Consider the following 21,702-nt stretch of genomic DNA (forward strand, 5'->3'; position numbering starts at 1 on the left):
TGCAGTGGGTTTTACTGAGAATGCAAAGGGAGACAACAAAAAATTTGAAATTTGGTGCAACTCCAGAGAAGAGGTCTATATCGTTCAGGTAAAATAAACACACAAAGAGCGATTTAAAAAGAACCCAGTTTAAGTTGAGCCATTGAATATTAGTGGATGTTTGTTTCTTTGCAGGCACCAACAGCTGATGTAAAATCCACCTGGGTAAATGAGATCAGGAAGGTTCTGACAACCCAGCTGGAGGCATGCAGAGGTACAAAGAGGATAAAAAAAAACTACAATACAGTCAGTGTTTATATTAAAAATCTTCTCTGTACAGAAACATGGGCACTTATTTTAGCTGAACTTATAATGACAATAATTATATGGTCACAAAAGTATGGGGTGCCATTTGTAAAGTTGCACAATCAAAAATTAACAGCAATATTTTGGTTTATGGGCAGCACGGTGGCGCAACTGGTAGAGCTGCTGCCTCTCAGTGAGCAGGTCCCTGGTTCAAACCCCGGTCCAGGGGCCTTTCTGGGTGGAGTTTGCATGTTCTCTCCGTGCATGCGTGGGTTTTCTCCGGGTACTCCGGTTTCCTCAAACAGTCCAAAAACATGCATGTTAGGCTGATTGGTAACTCTAAAATTGTCCCTAGGTGTGAGTGAGAGAGTGAATGATTGTTTGTCTCGTTTGTCTCTATGTGGCCCTGCGATGGACTTGCGACCCGTCCAGGGTGTACCCCGCCCCTCGCACAGTGACTGCTGGACATGGGCACCAGCGACCCCCGTGACCCAAAATGGAATAAGCGGGTAAAGAAAATGGATGGATGGATGGATTTTGGTTTATTTAGCCTTTCATAAGAAAAAAAGTTTTTTTTTCAAAGTCATATTTTCACCATGTTATACATACATTTTTTAAGTGTCCTTGGGTGTCATGAAAGGCGCTTTTTAAATAAAATGATTGTTATTATTATTATTATTATTTATAAATGTCATAGTTCACTAACTAAATACTTAACTTGCAAGTTAAATATTTAGTTAGCATGCTAACTATTTAGCTCCACACTAAATATTTAGTTTACAAACTAAATGTCTATGTCCAAGACAAATGTTTAATTTACAAACAAAATATTTAACTTGCAAGTTAAATATTTAGTTAATGAACTAAATATTTAGGTGTAAATTAAATATTACATTTACAAGCTAAATATTTATTTTTAAAACTAAACATTTAATTTCTAAGTTAAACATTTAATTCCTAAACTAAATGTTTAATTTGCTAACCAAATATTTAACTCAGACCTAAATACTTATTTTTCAAACAAAACATTTAATTTTTAAAATATATATTTTTAATTTGCTAACTAAATATTTAGGATGAACATAAAGATTTAACTTGCTAGCTAAATATTTAGCTTACTAGTTAAATATTTGACTTGCAAGTTAAATATTTAGTTTGTAAATTTAACATTTAGCTTGGACATAAACATTTATTTTGCAAACTAAATATTTAGTGTGGAACTAAATATTTAGCTTGCTAAATAAATATTTACCTTGCAAGTTAAGTATTTAGTTTGTAAACTAAATATTTATCTTGTAAATGATTATTTTTTAATATTTTGGAACTATGACATTTATATGTGTATGAATAACATGGTGAATATATAACATTGAAAAATAAAACTTTTTTAATGAAAGGCTAAATAAACCAAAATATTGCTGTTAATTTTTGACTGTGTAACTTTACAAACGGCACCCCATACCAGGTGTCATGTTGACATGTTTTAAACTGTTTTTCAGAAGCCAGCCAGCAGAGGGCACCAGACCAAGTGTTTCAGTACCCCCCTGTACCCAGTGGAACTGTAAGTCTCAGGTAAACAATATTTCCATTTCATTTATCCTGTCACGATTTGAATGAGGAGTCTGATAAGTGACTGTTAAACTTCACATTAATGACCAAATGGGTTATCAATGTCAGTACCTTCAAACTCTGAGCTGTGGGGAACCAGGAACAGTTCTTGGAGTTGTTGAGGCTGCTTCTTCTGTGTGTCTGCAGTCCATTCAAGACGAGTCAGAAGAGCTTTAAAAAAGGAGAGGAGAAGAAAGTTGAACCTCTTAGCTCTGATGTCATTTCCTCATCTTCACCAAAGCTCCCAGAAAAAGGTGAGTAAATTGAAGGAACAGAGAAACTTGTTTGGGAACTTGTTACATTTGTACTGTGTATTTTCTGTCTTAACTTTTTGTTTTTCACCACCTTCCCTCTTTATTGACTTTATCCTCTTCTTTAACTTCCTTCCTTCCTTCTGTATGTCCCTCCATCTTGTTTTTCCTGGGGGTCAGGTGAGGCTGTGACAAGCCCGACCTCAGACAGAGCTGCTGTGACTAAAAAGCGCTTTACTTTACAGGGCTTCAGTAACCTCAAAGCTCAGAAAGGTAACTGCAGCCCATTGTCATTTTCTTAAACAGCAAGTCGTTGTATCAAGATGTAATTTTTAAAGCCGAGCTTTAAAACATAAACAATCTAATTCAGTCTTTAATCCATAAGATGACACCCTTCTTACCAACAAGTAGCTCTGGCAATGACTGGTTACCTTATAAACAAAATAAAAATAGAAAATAATACTCACAAATATAATTTTAAAGACATTTGTATCCACAGAAGCCACATCCTCTGATGACAAACGGTACACTTTACCCATGATAACTTTACCATCATCAGGTATTGCGCAGCTCTAGACCCCAGTTTTTCTCAACCTTTTTCACAGCATGTTTTTTGACTTGATCAAATGAGTAATCAATATTGCAATAAATAATTATAATCTCGTATGCTCTAAATTATATCAGTTTAATGCTTCTGTGTCTGATCCTTCTCTGATAATTTCTGTGAAAAAGGTTTGTGTTGTTGAAACTCCTCAGTTGTGTTTTGCAGAAGCTCTTCTTAAAGCAATAACTCAAATCTTCTGAAATGGGATTCTGTGGAAATTTATGCCCAAATAATACCTGTTGTACTTTAAATGAGCCCAGTTTTAAGGTGAAAAAATACCTTACAACAGGTAAGACAATAACCGTTTACAAGCTTAATACAGAACCCCACTTCAAAAGATTTAATTGATCTAATTTTTAAAGTTGTGTTCCTCCTTTGTCACTTGTCTTTCCTCAACCTTCCTGTTTTCAGTGGTTCCCAATTCTGATCCCTGAGGAACACCACCCTGCTTGTTTTAATTGTTCCTCTGCTCCAACACCTCTGATTTGAATGAAAGCGTGATTAAAATGTTTCTGCCTAACTTAAGGAAGTAACTAAACACTCGATCAGGTGTGTTGGAGAAGAGGAACAACTAAAACATGCAGGATGGTGTTCCTCAAGGACAGTGTTGGGAACCACTAAAGTTCCATTGTTTATTGTTTATCTTTTCATTATAATATTTCTGTGGTGTTACCTTTCATACCTCACTGTCTATATTTTTTTGTCCCTCTCTTGCTTGATGGTAGGATCATCTCCCACCAGCCCAGATCACAAGTCGAAACGTCAGAGTGATCCTACACCATTTGGCTTCAAAGGTAGCGTATTTAGCAGCTCACCTTAGCTGATCATTGTTCTGTCGTGGTTAAGATTAAGATGGTTATAGTTGGATTAGCTGGATCTACCAGGGTGAGTGACAGCTGTGCCTCGTGCTCCTCAAATCCAGGTCCTTCTCCTCTCCACCTGACCAGAGCCAGGTGGCTCAGCACCTCAAGTCTCTTACAGACAAAGTGGAGAGGTATACGGGCGCTGGCGTGTTCATGTGTCAACCCACTGTTTCACTATAAACTAGTTTCCTTTCAAAGCAAGTGAAAATCATAGATTATTCCACTTGTAAAGGAAGAACTGCCTGATCTCTGAAACCTGAGCATGCATGCCACCTTCCACAATCTCTCTTTGCTTGTAGTTGTGGATATGATTACATCTTTGAGGGACTTTTTTGTTTTCCTGTTCTCTTGAAAGCGGTTCACGGATTATACGTCAGCCAGCACAGCAGCTGAAGCTTTAAACTCTAAATGTGTGTTTGGCTCTTTTGTTCAGGATGGAATAAGACTTCTGTGTCTCTGGATGCCTCGGAGGAGCATGAGGGCTACTCCAGCGCTGAGGATCCTCTTAACTCTGACCCAGAAGACGAAAACATCAAGAAGCTGGTGAGTCCATGTGACAAACTAATATTCTTGTAATCACATGTGGGGAAAGAGTACTAGAATTTATTTGAGCTTCTTTGTGGCTTCCCTCCAAATATCAGCATTACTTAACCCTTTTTATTGTTTTTACTGTTATTTTTTAGCTATAGATTTTCTCTGAGGTTGCTGATTTTCTGTTTTGACTGCATCGTCTGCTTCTAATTGCGATTATTAACAGCGTACCGGTAAATACACTGTGACGGCTGACCACGAGATGGGAGGTGATCAAGAGCTCTCAGTGAAGAGCGGAGACACGGTGCAGCTGCTTAAGGAGGGAGAAGACGGACAGTGGTGAGAAGACACCTTTGTTTTTACAGCAGCACTGCGTTGTTGGTGTTCTCAGGCTACATACAGAGATTAAACTCTCACTTTTCGCTCTGAGTGCTTTTAGTTCTATAAGTTGACTGGTGCAGAATACAGAAGATGAGCAGGAATTTTCTTGTGAATGATACAATTTAAATTTGAACTACGTTAGATTTTTTTAATTTCACTTATTTAGTATTTAACAAAACTTGTTGGCAGACACTGGTTTTAAAGCAATAACTGTGATTTTTGAAAAGAGGTCTGTAAAGTTTTTTTTTTTAACTTTTCCCTGTTGTAGATAGTTTTTAAATAGCTTTCGTTTAAGAAATAGACTTTGATCGAACGGACAAGCTAAGTGGAGCCAAGACCAAAGTTGATTAATGCTGTCCTAAACAACACAAATCTTTTGCATGATTTTGTGTTACACAGTTGTTGCAGCATAACGTCATGCGTGGTTCTCCTGCCAAGTGCGTCAATCTGCACTGGAAGTTCTGCAGCAAGCTAGTCATGATAAACTTTTTCCAAAATCAGGAGTTTCAAAGAGTTATTTTCAAGAGATTTTTATTCGTGCACAACCTTTTAACAGAACCCTACTTTAAAAGATCTTGGTTATTGCAGGTAAATGACCAAAGCACAACTTTTATTTGCAGATTTAAACTGCTTCACAGTCTGAATCACTGCGACGAGTTCAAATACCTCACACCGAACATAAAAGCTTGTAGCATTTAAATTCAGTTCAGATGTTATGAACTTGCAGCAAAAATCCCCCCCCCCCCCCCACACACACACACACACACACACACACACACTCCCCAAGTCATTTAACTAACTGTATCTTTGCACCTAGGTTTGTTCGTAACCTGAACACATCACATGAAGGCTGGATACCTGCTGCTAATCTCATCACCCTCATTGGAAAATCCAAGTCTTGTCAGTCTCTCACCAGCTCAGGTATAAAATAAATAAATTAAAAAAAGATTCATCAATCAGCTGTTGCATCTGAGCAAACGCCTTCAGTGTTTGTGTTTCCAACAGAAGGCAGCGGCTCCGGGAACCTCAGCACATCGTCCAGCTGCAGCGAGACCTACACGAACTTCTCGGACGTCAAACCTTGAACTCGTCGGCACCTCTCCTCCTGAATCACGCATCACACGGCTGTGTCTGTGTCGTACCGCCAATATCAGTACTCATAGAAGTTTTGCACAAAAAGCTGTATTTTTTCATTGTTTTTATCATGAACATCCACACTATATTCGAAAAATGTCTTTGAGTTGATTGTTGTGTCATTGTGCAACAATGGTATACGGCAGATGTACACATTAAATAACAATACTCACAGTAAAGAGATTTTCTAGTAAAAGTCTTCTCTGGATATTATTATGATCAAATAACAGATGTGTGGATGGACCAGCAGGACTGATCTCAGTTAATACATCTATCACATTACAAACAACAAAGTTTTAATTAAGAGAACCGTCTTTACATTCACCTACGTTCATTTACCATTTTTTTAAATTTTAACTGTTACTATGTTTATAAGAAAAGAGGAAAAAATAAACATGTGGAGCTTGTTTAGCTTGGATCTGTCTGTTTGACCTGTTTCGTTCATGTTAATTTAATTTGCATCATCCACAATTTTACTTCCTGCTCCTCCTTCCATTTGCTGCTGTTTTTCCTCTCCCTCTGTCTGTTTGATGCCATCTTGTCTTTTTCAAAACTTGTTCTGCCGGCAGCCATCTAGACTCTGTGTGTGAATCTTCCTCCTTTCACGTCATCATGGTCCAACTCTATGGGTTTTCATACTTGAAACAAATGTTTCTGGATGTGAAGAATCAGAAACCGCTGTATAGTGCTAACTTATTCCCTGTGAAGGAATAATGTTCTGAATGTAGATAGTGCGCATTAATAAGTGTCATGTTTGTTAATGAAGATGCTTTATTGTACAGTGAGTATGGTGTTGTCACTATCTGGTGACTTGTTTAATTTTTTTACATAAACAAAGTAATAATTAAATCTGTATTGTTGATTTATTATTGCCAGTGTTTCTGGTCAATTTTCACACAAACTTTATCCAACAAAAACTGCAAGGAAGCTGCAAGATTGGTTGCCAGATAATAATAATTAAAAAAGATCAAACTAGCCTGGTTTAAATCCATTCAAATTGTCTGTTTGGAAAGGGTTTAAACCATATGTGTCAAACTCAAGGCCCGTGGGACAAATGTAGCCCTCGTTGACATCTTATCTGGCCCCCAAGATGATAATTTAAATGTAAAATACTTTTATTACTTTAATTTTTTTCAGTAATTTTTGATTATGATGTCAAAAGTGCAACAGAGAATTCAAGTCAAGTCAAGTCAACTTTATTTATAGAGCACATTTAAAACAGAACCTGTTATCAAAGTGCTTAACAACAACAACAATCAATGAGTAAATTAAAGAGAAAAATATATAAACATATATATACAATACACTAATAATAATAACTGAAGAATTAATAAAAAGCATTTAAAACATAGGGTCACAGATTAAAAAACACTAAATCAATTTACACTGTGTGAAATGTCTGAGAGAACAGATGTGTTTTTAGCAGGGATTTGAAGTGAGGAAGGGAGGTGGCCTGCCTGATGTTGGGGGGCAGGTTGTTCCAGAGTTTGGGGCCCATGACTGAAAAAGCCCGATCTCCTCTGAGCTTCAGTTTTGTTTTTGGAACAGCCAAAAGCAGCTGATCAGATGATCTCAGGGCCCGAGAGGGAACGTAAGATTCCAGAAGCTCAGAGAGGTAAAGGGGTGCGAGGCCATTTAAGCATTTGAAGGTCAACAGAAGAATTTTAAAAACAATGTCAAATTAGACCAATCAAACTCTTGTTGAGGAACCTGCAACCAAGAAAAGATGTTTGGCATCTAACTTGAGTTAATGTAGATTCTGAAACCGGCCCTTAGTTTGAAAAAGGTTTTAATTTTGGCCCCCTTTTGTAAGTGAGTTTGACACCACTAGTTTAAACCATTGATACCTTACTTGCTGTATAAACAGCTATTTATATACCGCAGTTCAGAAAAATTGAGTTAATTCTTGGATTAATTTGGAGGGCAGCTGTGGCTGAGTGGTTAGAGCAGTCGTCCTCCAATGTGAGAGTTGGAGGTTCGAATCCACCAGCAGTCACATGTCGAAGTGTCCCTGGGCAAGACACTGAACCCCTCATAGCCTCTGATGTGTGTCCCATTGGTGTCTGAATGTGATCTAAAGCACTGATTAGTCTCATTAGAATGATTTGTTCAATTAGCTTTGTAGAGATCTAGTATAGAGCTGTATGAATGGGTAAATGAGGACACAGATTGTAGTGTAAAGAGCTTTGAGTATCTTGAAAAAAGATAGAAAGGCGCTGTATAAGTACAGTCCATTTACCATTTAATGTGCTAACCGATAAGCAAGGCCAAGAACAAAGCTGATTACACCTAAAACAACGTTAATGTCAAAGAATTTGTTTAGTGCTAAATTTCTTAAACCTTCCCGCCACTGTCTGTTTTGCACTACACAAATATTCTGGCATAAAATGTGTGAAATTATTTTCAGAAGTGAAACAGAGTCCACCGAAAGTGCTACCTGCTGCTGCTTTTTGTGGTTCAATTCAATTCAATTTAATTTAAGTCGCAACAGAAGTCATGTCAGGGCACTGAACAAAAACATTTGCATAAAAAGTAAATTAGTAATGTAATTTATCTAAAGAAGGTTGTAAATAACAATGAAACGCCATGTCTATTGTGCAATAAAAAATGTCCGCGATGCAATGTTTTCTAAAATAGTGTTCACGTGATTTTTTTTGTTGTTGCTTGGATTAACGATTTGCTTGTTAATTCAGTCAGAACTAAAGTCTTTTCTCCAAGATGTTTCAAAAGACCTATCTGAAACAGGTAAGATGTTAGTAATACATAACTTGTGAAAACAATCGAAACAATATTTTTCAGACTGTTATCCTGCAAACAAATAGATTAGTTTGCTTATGACTTATATTTTATTGAGAAAGCATAAAGTCATCAAGTAGTGATTTAATAAAATGTGTTATTAAATCACTATGACTCTGCTTTCATGTTGACCGGGGAAACGCATGCATTCCACTCCCCACCACAAGTGGGGAGTGGAATGCATGACGGCACGACATTCCGTCATTTCCTATCTGGCAACCGGACGTGAAACGGATGAGTGCGTAACGCAAACCAGGAAGTAGTTGTTTTTTTTTATTTTTTGCATTTTACGGCGGTTAGAAAAGAGGCAGTGAGAAGCACAAAAGCACTTTGTCTCAGTCTAAAAGACGGCAGAGATGAGCCTCAGTGGCAGAGCTTGTTGTCTTCTGTGTCAGCGGTCCGAGGAGACTAAAATAACCGGACCTTTATCCACTAAAGAAGATGTGACGGCCCACCAGAACTGTTTGGTGAGCGACGCAAACACAATGAGCTAACTGAAAATTGAGAGGAGCATTAAGGGTTAAAAATGCTGGCGCTAAATTTCATAAATCGAAGTTCAGCAAAAAATAAAAAATATATATTTTGAGTTTGCCTCTTGATTTCGAAGCAGTAGCTTCTTGTCGACATTGCAGCAAACTGATGTTTAGTTAATGAAGAATCTGTTGTAAGTTACTTAAAGTAACTGGAGAGCAACGAATATGTTGTCTGTTGCACTAAACCTGCAGTTTATAAAGAATTGTAATCAATAATCGTCATAATTATATAGTAATTATTTTAACTGATGGAAACTACTATTGAAAAAAAAAAACATTTTTTACCAGCAAAATTTAGTAAAATACTGGTATTTTCCTAGTGTGGATCATATTATATAACTGTCAAAGATTAAGTTTTACATTCTTAATTTTATTTTCTCTCCTATAATAATACAGTTAATCAATGTTTTAGATCTATTTAGTATTTCTTAGCAGACGTATGCTGGTTAAGTTCAAGTTGAGTTAATTTGTCATATGCAAGGTTAACACAAGGTCAACAGTACAATGAAAAGCTTAGGATGAGAAGAACTGATTTGACTCACTAAAAAAAAAAATCAAAGAACAAACAAGAAATACTAAAAGCATGAAATAAGGGTACAAAAATAAAGTACCAAAAAGTGAAAAAGTAATTATAATATTTACAAGGTCCTAAAGAGAGATAGTAAACAACAACATGGTAGAATTTCAACGATGCTAGCAGGATGAATTTAAATGAATAATATTTCAAGGTAGTTACATAAGCTAAAATGCACGATGTGTGTGTGTCTCTCTCTCTCTATCTATCTATATGTACACACATTTATTTATTTATACTCACATTTATTTATTTATATACACATTTATTTATTTATATACATACATATTGTTGGATTTCATGTTTTATCTTTTATTATTATTTTAATCAAACTTGAAATTTCATGTTATAAAATGTGTATGTGTCATGTTTTGAAGGGTTTTCATTACCTTAAAATCATTTAAATATTAATCAGTTAGTTTGCTTAAATATAATCTTACATTAACTAGAGAAAATCTTATAAATTCACAATCTTACACATTTTATATTATTACAAGCGTCTCAGAGCAGGTAAGATACTGATTAGACTCCAGGAAGGTGTCTCTGAGGATTACACACACCCACACACGCTCACCCACACACGCTCACCCACACACGCTCACTCACACACACCTCACACACACACACACACACAGACTGAGGAACATGAAAGTATCTAGAACACATTTCTCTAACTTAAACTTAATATAGTTTGCTTAAACTTAATATAGTTTGACTAAACAAAATTAGTAAGATAATAGAAAGTAGCATTTAATCGTTTAACAATTGTGATCAGTTCAGAGGAAAGAATCTTCAGCTAAAAACACCAGCGTGTCTAACAAAGAGCCATAAAACTTTATCTATGGTATGTAACCTCCAAGGCTTATCTAACAAGCAGAAGAGCCCCGTAACCATGACAACGGGTTGTTTAAACCAATCAGAGACAGAGCCTGCTAAAATCGGTGATAAGGTGCAGAGGCAGAGGGCAGATCAGTGCATTTGCTGGGAGACTCAACTGTTGAAGGTTGGTTCGGTAAAATGCCCATTGTATGCATACAATTGTATCTTGTTTAATGATTTCTGAATACTTGTAATCCGTTGTCAAATAAATCTTTTGAACTAAGGTGCCCGCTTCAGCTGTTTTGAACACGACGGTGGCTCTCTAGCCACAACAATACATAATCACATGATTAACATATACTACACAGGTTGTGTGACAGGTTATTGCACAGGTAGTGGCTTTGAGATTGAATTATGATGGTAAAGTAGATACATAGATACTGTATCATGATACAGCCTAGTATCAGCCTAAATACAGCCACATAGTGCAGCATCAATAATAAACATATTAGCTGTCACTAGGCCTGTCGCGATAAACAATAAATCAATTAATCGCATGATAAAATTATCGACTTCATTTTCATTTATCGGCTTTATCATTTCTTCGTTTCTCTTTCTACTGAAGACACTGGATGACAAAAGGCTCAACTCCGTTGCTCTTCACTGATCCCTCCCTTTCTCTTAAATCTTTTACCGATCCAAAATCTTTTTTTTGGATCATTAAAAACGTTGGTTACGTACTGTAACCCCAGATTCCATGAGTTTAGACACAGCCCTTTAAGGCTATCGCTAGTGGGTTTATCCCGGCGCGCGCAGTGCAGCACTGACAACTTTAGTCCACGCCCACCTACTGTGTGGGCCTCACCCCCGGTCCGTATAAATTACGGTGAGACCAGGTAATCGGCTCCCAAATAGCTTTTTTTTCTTCAGCCATTTAAGAACCAGTGAGGCCCAGAGCTTAAAGGGCTGCGCCTATACTCATAGAATCTGGGGTTACAGTACGTAACCAACGTTCTATTTCGTATATGCTTCGCCCTTTAAGGCTATCGCTAGTGGGTTAAAGGCAAAGCAGGATGTAGTCTATGCCTCACTGGGTCCATTCAGACACAATATGAAGCGCCCGCTTGCACCAAAAAACATTTCATCACTCCGCCTTCTGTGTGCGTAATTACACGCTGCGTAATTACGCGTACCATGCTCAGGAGTACGCTGAGTAATTACAGTGAGACCTGGAGGGGTGTGTTTGGGAGGAACGGCCCCCCTGATCTGAACCTGAGTGGTGTTCTGTTGTTGGACTTCTGTGCTTGTCATGGATTGTCCATAACGAACACCATGTTCAAGCATAAGGGTGTCCATATGTGCTCTTGGCACCAGGACACCCTAGGCCGCAGTTCAATGATCAACTTTGTCATCGTCTCATCTGATCTGCGGGCACGTCTTGGACACTCGGGTGAAGAGAGGGGCGGAGCTTTCCACTGATCACTACCTGGTGGTGAGTTGGCTCCGATGGTGGGGGAGGATGCCGGTCAGACCTGGCAGACTCAAACATATTGTGAGGGTTTGCTGGAAACGTCTGGCATAGTCTGTGAGACAGAGCTTTAACTCCCACCTCCGGGAGAACTTTGAACATGTTCCGGGGGAGGTGGGGGACATTGAGTCCGAGTGGGCCATATTCCATGCCTCTATTGTCGAGGCGGCTTACCGGAGCTGTGGCCGCAAGGTTGTCGGTGCCTGTCGCGGTGGCAACCCTCGAACCCAATGGTGGACACCGTCAATGAGGGATGCTGTCAGGCTGAAGAAGGAGTCCTATTGTGCCTTTTTGGCCTGTGGGACCCCGGAAGCAGCTGATGGGTACCGGCAGTCCAAGCGACATGCAACTCGGGTGGTCGCTGAGGCAAAAACTCGGGCATGGGAGGAGTTCGGAGAGGCCATGGAGAATGACTTCCGCACGGCTTCGAGGCAATTCTGGTCCACCATCCGGCGTCTCGGGGGGGGGAAGCGGTACACCACCAACACTGTTTATAGTGGGGGTGGTGTGCTGCTGACCTCCACTCAGGATGTTGTGGGTCGGTGGGCAGAATACTTTGAAGACCTCCTCAATCCCATCGGCACGTCTTCCACTGAGGAAGCGGAGCCTGGGGACTCTGGGTCAGGCCCACCAATCTCTGGTGCTGAGGTCCCTGAGATGGTTAAAAAGCTCCTCAGTGGCAGGGCCCCAGGGGTGGATGAGATTCGCCCAGAGTTCTTTAAGGCTCTGGATGTTGTAGGTTTGTGTTGGCTTACGCGACTCTGCAATATTGCGTGGACATCGGGGGAAGTTCCCCTGGATTGGCAGACCCGGGTGGAGGTTCCCCTATTCAAAAAGGGGGACCGTAGAGTGTGTTCCAACTACAGGGGGATCACACTGTTAAGCCTCCCTGGTAAGGTCTATTCGGGGGTTCTGGAGAGGAGGGTCCGTCGGATAGTCGAACCTCAGATTCAAGAGGAGCAGTGCGGTTTTCATCCTGGTTGTGAAACACTGGACCAGCTCTACACTCTCAACAGGGTCCTGGAGGGTGTGTGGGAATTTGCCCAACTGGTCTACATGTGCTTTGTGGACTTGGAGAAGGCGTTCGACCGCATCCCTCGGGGAACCCTGTGGGAGGTACTCTGGGAGTATGGGGTACCGGGCCCTTTGATACGGGCTGTTAGGTCCCTGTATGACCGGTGTCAGAGCCTGGTTCACATTGCCAACAGTAACTTGGGCTTGTTCCCAGTGAGAGTTGGATTCCGCCAAGGTTGCCCTTTGTCACGGATTCTGTTCATAGCTTTTATGGACAGAATTTCTAGGCACAGCCAAGGTGTTGAGGGGATCCGTTTTGGTGGCCTTAGGATTGCGTCTCTGCTTTTTGCAGACGATGTGGTCCTGTTGGCTTCATCAGATCGTGATCTACAGCTTTCGCTGGAGCGGTTCGCAGCCGAGTGAGTGAGTGCCCTCTCTGGGTCAGGGAGGAGGTCCTGCCCCAAGTGGAGGAGTTCAAGTATCTTGGGGTCTTGTTCACAAATGGACCAAGTGGCTAGGGATAGGGAAGTCTGGGCCTTCCTACTTAGGCTGCTACCCCCGCGACCCGACCCCGGATGAGCAGAAGAAATTGGATGGATGCACAGGAGCGCCCCGGAGAGAAAAAGGTTTCCGACGGGGAAAAAAAAGGGGGGGGGAAGGCTGAAAGCAGTCCTGCTGCCTAGAATGGAAAAGAACAGAGGTTACAAATTGTAACCATGTAACAGTTAGCAGAGCAGGTCAACAGCTCTTCAATATGAACTGATTAATAACAAATGAACTGATTAGTAATCAAATGAACTGATTAGTAACAGTAGTCATGAACTGATTAGTAACCATAAAAACAGCAGTCACAAACTTGTGACTGATAATAAATATCTCACACTGTAACTGCATGCTGACAGATTTGAGTTTAAAACGAAATTCCATGAAAACAGTAAGATTCATTCTGTTAAAGCACTAAGAACAGAATGGGTCATGGAGAAAGCAGAAACATCACGCAGATAGGGCCTCCACCGCTGTCACTATCAGAAAACCGTTAAAGCTGCCAAATGTAAATTCTTCTCTGATTTAATTGTCTCCAACTCCCACAACCCCCGAGTTCTTTTCTCCACCCTGAACTCAGTTCTACACCTCAGTGAGCCTTCACCTCTGGAAGCCTCAACTGAGCTGTGTGAAAACTTCCTCCATTTCTTTTTAGAAAAAGTGGCAAACACCCGGGCACTCATTTCTCCACCAGCTCATGATCTGTCCATCCCATCTCAGTGTGTGGCTGTGTTTGACCACTTTGAGCCCATCTCTCTGCCCTCTCTGGAGCAGGTAATGTGCAGCATGAAGCCATCTGGTTCCCCCTTTGATGTGGTCCCCCCTCGACTGCTAAAGGAAGTTTTTCCTACCCTGGGTCCTTTTATCCTCGCTATTCTGAATAACAGTTTATCCTCAGGTGTGGTGCCAAAGACTTTTAAACATGCTGCTGTCCAGCCCCTCCTGAAAAAAACCTAACCTTGACCCCTCAGTCATGTCCAACTTCCGGCCTGTCTCCAGACTCCCATTCACCTCTAAACTACTGGAAAAAATTGTGGAGTCTCAGTTGAAACAGTTTTTGGGGGATCACACTATCCTTGAGTTATTCCAATCTGGCTTCAAATCTCTCCATAGCACTGAAACTGCTCTACTGAAGGTTTTTAATGACATTTTCATATCCACAGACGCAGGTGATTCTGTGCTGCTTGTCCTATTGGACCTTACATCTGCTTTTGACACCATCGACCACAACATCCTCATTTCTAGACTGGAGCAGTGGGTGGGCATCACAGGGTCAGCCCTTAAATGGTTTGGGTCCTACCTCTCTGACAGAACCTTCTGTGTCAATATCAAAGATTTTAGTTCGACATCGACAGCGCTCCAGTGGGGGGTACCGCAGGGGTCCATCCTCGGTCCCCTTCTCTTTTCTTTATACCTGCTGCCACTAGGTGCTATCTTCCGCAAACACGACATACCCTTTCATTTCTACGCCAATGACTGCCAAATTTACTTCCCCCTGAGGCACAGAGGCACACGCTCTATTCAGCCTCTTCTTGACTGCCTGGCTGACATCCAGGACTGGATGGCTTTAAACTTCTTAAGCTTCAATGAGAAGAAGTCTGAAGTCATGCTGTTCCATCCCAGTGGCTCACTCATGAACCATGACATTGACCTTTTCTCTCTAGCCCTGCTAGAGAAACAAAAGGTCACTAATCTGGGGGTGATAATGGACCCGTCCTTAAAACTCAACAGTCACGTAAACATGATGGTCAAATCCTGTTTTTTTTCGGCTGAGACGGCTGTCTAAGCTGAAGCCTATACTCTCCAAAAAGAACCTTGAGACAGTGATCCACGCCTTCATAACATCTAGGCTTGATTACTGCAATTCACTTCTGTTTGGAATCAGTCAGTCCTCCATTGCTCGTCTACAACTGGTCCAAAATGCTGCAGCCCGATTTTTAACTGGTACAGGCTATAGAGAGCACATCACGCCAGTTTTGGCCTCCCTGCACTGGCTACCCATTCACCTTCGGATCCATTTCAAAATTCTCATGTATGTTTTTAAATCACTGAACAGTTCCGCCCCATCCTATCTCACTGATCTTCTGCAGCCATATGTCCCACCGCGCTCTCTGAGGTCAGCAGACCAGATGCTTCTCTCAGTCCCAGAAACCCGTCGTAAGCTCAGAGGTGACAGGGCTTTCTTTGTCGCAGGTCCACGACTGTGGAATGAGTTGCCACTGAGTGTCCGGCAGGCTCCCACACTCTCAGTCTTTAAGTCTCGCTTGAAGACCCACTTCTATTCGCTTGCCTTTAACACGGTGTGATTTGCTTTGGTCCGGTCTGTTCTCTACTCTGTTGGCCATTTTAGTTAGCTTCTGCTGCTATTTGTATCTGTATTTCTATTTTATGTTTTCCTGTCTGCTGTGCATGTTTGTTTCTTTTGTACAGCACTTTGGTTGGCCTTGTTGCTGTTTTAAGTGCTATATAAATAAATTGGTATGGTATGGTATATGCTCTGGAGATCCTCCTCGAGCGACCCAAGGGGGGGGGCTCCCAGAAAGGGCCTGGGAACGCCTCTGTGCTGCGCTCAGGCTGTGGGCTCACATCTGAGTTGATGTGAGCTGACGCGCACTGAGGGGAGGCGTGAGCACCTTTAGAAATGTGACGCCGTTTGAGTGGAGATTGCAGTTTCCATGGGGAAACACGTTTGTTCCCGCTGCGGTCAGAAATGTCAGAGCACAACCTGGGCTGAAAGCGGGGGTCTTTTCTGGGCTCGGTCTGCTGAAAAGAATAATTTCTAGCTGCTGTGTCAAGCGAGCGTTTTGTGTGATTTCTCGAGCTGCGGTGACTTTTAAAAGCCTGTTTTGAGGTTACCGGCTCGTTTTGTGTGGAGGATGTGTGAAGAGAAGCTGCTGTGAGATCATTCGATCTGACAGTCAGGAGGGGGCAGCTTCATCAGGTGGTGCACAGTACCGAGGGAAAGTTCCGCTCAGTAAACCCCTCCACTCTGGTGATGGGGGCGAAGGTGGAGACAGGTGCCCTCAGCTTACTAGGTCCGGCTGCAGCCTCGTTTCAGTAAGACGTCACTGCTGGGAAATGAGGCCAGATGAGCTCAGGGCGGTGAGCTTGGGTGGAGCCAAATCTTCCTGCTAGATCATCCGATCTGGGCGGGGGGAGGAGAGGAACGGAAAGTCCCTTTGTGTCAGCCGCCTTCTGGATTATGCCAGGCAGCTCCAAGAGGAGGGCACCGACGGCTGGGAGCGGTGTGTTCGCCAATGCGGAAAGACCCGGGGGGGGTGAGCATCCGCTCGGCCCCCCGTTCCAACACTACGCTCTCCAGGAGGGAATGAGCAGTGGGGCTGCTGCTGACGTCGCCTTTTCTGGAGGAATCATCCAATTCGCTCTGTGACTCGGCGTCAAAAAAGGCAATGGCGTCAACCAGCGAACAGTCCCCCATCACAGAGAGGCACTCCTCGATGTTGGCCTTGAACAAGGCTGCTCATCTCTGCCTCTTCTCAGGAGGGAGGAGGTCACAGAGATTGCAGGAGGAGGCGAGGTCGGCGTGGCGAGGACCCAGGCATCCTTCACAGATGTCGTGCCGGTCAAAACTCAGCATGTAGCCAGTCTTGCAGGATGGGCACAAGCGGATGGTGCTGGTGCTGGACATTATATTCTTGTAAAAGCAATGCTTGTTGCTTGGTGAAGAAAAATTGGGAGCCGATTACCCGGTCTCACCGTAATTTATACGGACCGGGGGTGAGGCCCACACAGCAGGTGGGCGTGGACTAAAGTTTTCAGTGCTGCGCTGCGCACGCCAGGATAACCCCACTAGTGATAGCCTTAAAGGGCGAAGCCTATACGAAATAGAACAGCTAAGCTGAGAAACTAAGCTACGAGCTAGGCTAACAAGCTGACCTCAGGAAAAACCTCTGGCTTGCTAAAACTCCAAAATTCACGGTTGAAACCCGTGCCTTCGTTTAAAAAGTTTTTTTTTCCTCTGCAAAAAGAATCTGAGAACTTGTTTACTGATTTTTTTAATTAAAAGCTTTGTGTGACAAATGCTATGCTAAAGAACCGAAAAACAGGAATGAGAGACGGTCCATGTCACGTCAAGGGGCCTCCCTATCATTTTCCTTAAAGAGAAACTCTGCTCGCTCCCTCACTATCCATCCTTCGGTTTACTCTTATACTGCCATCCAGTGGTCAAAAAAGGTACTCCACACAAAAAATGAACCATTTCTGATTAAATTTGACAATAATTATTAATTGTCAAATTTCAAACAATATTATCTTTAATCACAATAATGTCTGAGACAATCATCCAGCAACATTTGTTATTGTGACAGGCCTAACTGTCACAAGCTTATATTAGTCATATTAGTTGTCACAGATGTGGTTTGGTGCAGTTATTGCCAATTGTTCAGTGTTATTTATCAAGAGTACAGTAATCTGACAGCTTGTGGATAATAGCTGTCCTTTAGTCTTTTTGTACGTGATGGCAGACTCCTGTCTCGTCTGCCTGAGGGTAGTAGAGGGAAGAGTCCTTGTGCTGGGTGGGTGTGGTCCTTAATGATGCTGCGTGATTTACGCAGACATCGACTGTGGTAGATGTCCTGGATGGTGTGGAGACAGCTACCAGTGATGTCCTCTGCTGTTTGCACCACCCTCTGTAGTGCTCTCTCACTGGTGCAGTTCTTGTACCACCCTGTGATGCAGCCTGTCAGCAGGCTCTCAGTGGTGCAACTATAGAAGTTTGTGAGGATGCTGGTGTTTGTACCAAACTTCTTTAATCTTCTTGGGAAGTAAAGTCTTTGTCGGGCTTTCTTGGCCGCAGTGTCTGTATGTAAAGTCCAGGACAGATCCTCAGTAACGTGACTGCCGAGGAACTTGAACCTGCTGACTTGCTCCACCTAAGCGTTGTTTATGTTGATGGTGGTTAATTCTGTGTCAAATAAGCATGAGATCCTGAACTGTTTCAATAGACATTTTGTTGCTTCTAGTTCCTTGTTTTCCAGTTACTAATGGAAAATCAGCTACTTCTCCTTTAAGCCAAACATCTACAAATCAGATCTCTCCTACAAGTCAATCCTCAGTACACCACACCTTTTCACTGCCATTGTTTTTGGTTAGCGAGGTTAATAAATTGTTAAAAGGTCTAGATTGTAAGAAATCTGCAGGCCCTGATGACCAGATTACAGAAGAGCATTTGTGTACCATACAGTAACACTAATTTAAATGTTTTTTTAGTACTGTTTGTTGGCTTTGTATTGAACTGGGTTCACATTTGAACTTGTTTTTATGTGGTGTAATGTATTGTAAAGTAGACTCCCTGATATTAGCTTATTAATGCAGTTGTGGTATTTATTATTGGTTGCAAATAATTTTACCACTTTTTTTCCCATTCCTCACATTCACAACACTCAATTTAGCCATTGTCATTTAAATTGTATTTGGGCATGTAATGCAGCAGAGCTTCGTCTGATCAAATATATATATTTTGGCATGCACTTTTGTCTGCAAGGTATTTCACGTATTAATATTGCGTACTGTAATATTTGCAGTGACAGCAAATTTTAAATATATTGCGCAGCTGTAAAGTTTTATCTTTCTCTGCCAGTGTCATTTTATTACCATCATTTACTGTAAAACTGTTTGGTGCTTACTTGTGGGTTTTTTTTTTTTATGTTTTCCCAGCTTTTCTCCTCCGGTATTTTTTGTAGCAACACACCACAGTTTGATGACTTGTTTGGTTTTTCTGTTCAAGACGTGAAGGTGGAGGTGAGCAGAGGACGCAAACTGGTAAGTAGTTCTAAAATTGTCAGATCTTCAGAAACCTAATCAATGTGCTGGACTTCCCTTAATTTTTGTTTCTCATTTGTTGGTTTTAGTTTTGTCCTTGGTGTAAGAAAAGAGGTGGCACCTCTGGGTGTGAACTGAGACGCTGTAAGAAGTCTTTCCATTACCCTTGTGCTATTGAGGAGGGAGCCAGAACTTTTCAAGATAAAAAAAACGAAAAATATGGGTCAGTTTGACATTTTAAAAATAGTATCCAATTCTAGGAAAATGTTTGGAAGATATTTTTTTAAAGAAGTTATTATGGGTTTTTTTATGCAGACTGTACTGTTTAAACCACAAGGAAGAAGGTAAGCGGGCAGCTCCGCATGTCCTTTGTTACTTTTTATTATACAACAAGATATAATTATAGGATTTTGCCCTTTTTTACCAGAAAATGTTGATTCTGCAAAAGGGTCCAAGTCTTCCAAGAAGTCTAGCGAAGCCAGTCCATCTCAGGTTTGTGTGTTTTCAGATTTACACTGATAATATTTTTGACAAAACCTATTTAAAGGGAAAAAAGCTGCTAACTGTGTTAAATTTCAGCCTCTTGTGATATTACATCTATGCGTAAAATTAATAAAATAAATATGAAGCTAGACCAATTACGGGTATTTTCCGTTTAAAAAAAATCCAAATTAACAGATGAGGTTAGGTTTGGCCAGAATGTCATTGTCAAACAATTATATCCATGTTTTAATTTTATGAGGATAATTGTCCTGCCTGTAACAAGACAGAGGGAAAACTAGATAAAAAAAAATTCCTACAAAAATGCAATGTGAATGATTGTTGCAGAAGAACTTGCTGAAAAACAGCTGAAATTAGCTATAAAAAACTGAAATGTAGCTGAAATGAAAGAAGCCTAAATTAGCTAAAGAAATCAGAAGGAACACATACAGTGTTCCCTGAATTAGGTTTAAATAAGCAGAAATGAGCAAATAAATTGGGAAATTAGCTAAAAACAAAGCTGAAATCAAAACAAAAATAGTAGCTGAAAAGGCAGAAAGAAGCTTAAACTATCAGAAGGAAGTGGAAAGAACTGAAACAAGCACAAAAATGTGGAACTGGCTGAAAAAGACAAAATTAGCACAAAACAGTTCAATAGTAGCTGAAATAAATGAAACTAACAGAAATAAGCTGAAAGGAGCATAACAATCTGAAATTAGTAGAAATTTGTTAATTAGGCAGAAATTGGCAGAAATTAGCAAAAAAAAAACGTATGTATCTGAAAACAGCTGAAACTGGAGAAATTGCATTTCCGGCGAAAATGCAGTGTGAATACTTTTTGCTTAAGAACTTGCTAAAAAACAGCTGAAAGTAGCTAAAAGGCATTCTGAATTTTAGCTGAAAAGAAAGAACAAGCTTAAATTAGACGAAAGCAGAAAAACACATATTTGCTGAATTAGGTTTAAATAAGCAAAAATGAGCACAGAAATTATGAAATGGGCTAAAAAAGCTGAAATTAGAAAAAAGTAGCTGAAAAGACAGAAAGAAGCTTAAACTACAAGAAGGAAGTGGAAAGAGCTGAAATGAGCTAAAAAAAAATGTGGAATTAGGTTGAAAAAGCTAAAATTATCTTTAAAAACGGCTAAATAGCAGCTGAAATTGCAGAAAAGTTAAAACTTTCTGAAAAAAGCTGAAATGTGCATGCATAACAAGATGAAATTAGCAGAAAGAAGTTAATTGGGCTGAAAGTAGCAAAAATTACCATGAAAAACTGGAATTTATCTGAAAATAGCTGAAATTAGCTATATAAAAAAAAGCTAGCTGAAAAGGTATAACAAACTTAAATCAGCAGAAAGAAGCAGAGAGAGCACGTGCTTGCCCAATTAGGCCAAAAGAGGATTAAATGAGCACAAAAAAGTGGAATTTATCTGAAAAAAGCTGAAATTGGGGGAACAAAATGGCCGAAGAGAAGCTAAAAATGCAGAAAGAAGCTTAAATTACCAGAAAGAAGTGAAGAGAGCACATTTTTTCTGAATTGGGCTGATAAAAGTTGAAATGAGTACAAAAATGTGGAATTAGCTGGAAAAGCTCAAATTTACATAAAAACAGCTAAATAGTAGCTGAAATAGCAGAAAAGGCTGAAACTTGCATAAATAAACTGAAAGGAGCATAAAAAGCTTAAATTAGCAGAAAGTTAGAAGAAGCACAAAAATGTTGAAGTTAGCAAAACAAATCCAAAAGGATCCAACATTTTTTCAGTCAGGTGAAAAATGACTGGAAAAAATGTTGGATTTTATACCTGGATTATTGAGCATGGACTTTGTTGAAATCCAAAAGGAGCACAAAACAGCTGAAATTAGCTGAAGAAAAGTTTTAAATTTGCACATGAGGAAGCTGAAAGAAGCTGAACCAGAACAAAATGTGAAAGGAGCAGTAAAAGGTTGTAAACAGATCTAAAGAGCTGAAGGATGTAAAATG

The 21,702-nt window shown here is 40.6% G+C and overlaps 2 protein-coding genes across 2 annotated transcripts in view; both read left to right on the plus strand.

Annotated features, from left to right (window-relative positions):
- mcf2lb (mcf.2 cell line derived transforming sequence-like b) overlaps nucleotides 1-6,072 on the plus strand; it is a gene marked incomplete in the record, with an annotated part of 42,623 nt that extends 36,551 nt beyond the window's left edge. The window contains 8 exon segments of the mRNA XM_037686559.1: nucleotides 175-253; nucleotides 1,785-1,857; nucleotides 2,041-2,147; nucleotides 3,474-3,542; nucleotides 4,045-4,154; nucleotides 4,369-4,481; nucleotides 5,341-5,444; nucleotides 5,529-6,072. Of these exon segments, the coding sequence (XP_037542487.1) occupies nucleotides 175-253; nucleotides 1,785-1,857; nucleotides 2,041-2,147; nucleotides 3,474-3,542; nucleotides 4,045-4,154; nucleotides 4,369-4,481; nucleotides 5,341-5,444; nucleotides 5,529-5,608 (735 nt within the window).
- A 2,645-nt stretch (nucleotides 6,073-8,717) lies between these two features.
- Nucleotides 8,718-21,702, plus strand: part of phf11 (PHD finger protein 11) — a 28,903-nt gene continuing 15,918 nt past the window's right edge. Inside the window, exons 1-5 of the mRNA XM_037686198.1 lie at nucleotides 8,718-8,920; nucleotides 19,141-19,245; nucleotides 19,335-19,468; nucleotides 19,561-19,589; nucleotides 19,673-19,737. Of these exons, the coding sequence (XP_037542126.1) occupies nucleotides 8,810-8,920; nucleotides 19,141-19,245; nucleotides 19,335-19,468; nucleotides 19,561-19,589; nucleotides 19,673-19,737 (444 nt within the window). The 5' untranslated portion in view covers nucleotides 8,718-8,809. The remainder of the gene's footprint in view (nucleotides 8,921-19,140; nucleotides 19,246-19,334; nucleotides 19,469-19,560; nucleotides 19,590-19,672; nucleotides 19,738-21,702) is intronic.

This window comes from Nematolebias whitei, chromosome 13 (genome assembly GCF_014905685.2).
Source record: "Nematolebias whitei isolate Nwh7 chromosome 13, NemWhi1, whole genome shotgun sequence".
Lineage (NCBI taxonomy): Eukaryota > Metazoa > Chordata > Actinopteri > Cyprinodontiformes > Rivulidae > Nematolebias > Nematolebias whitei.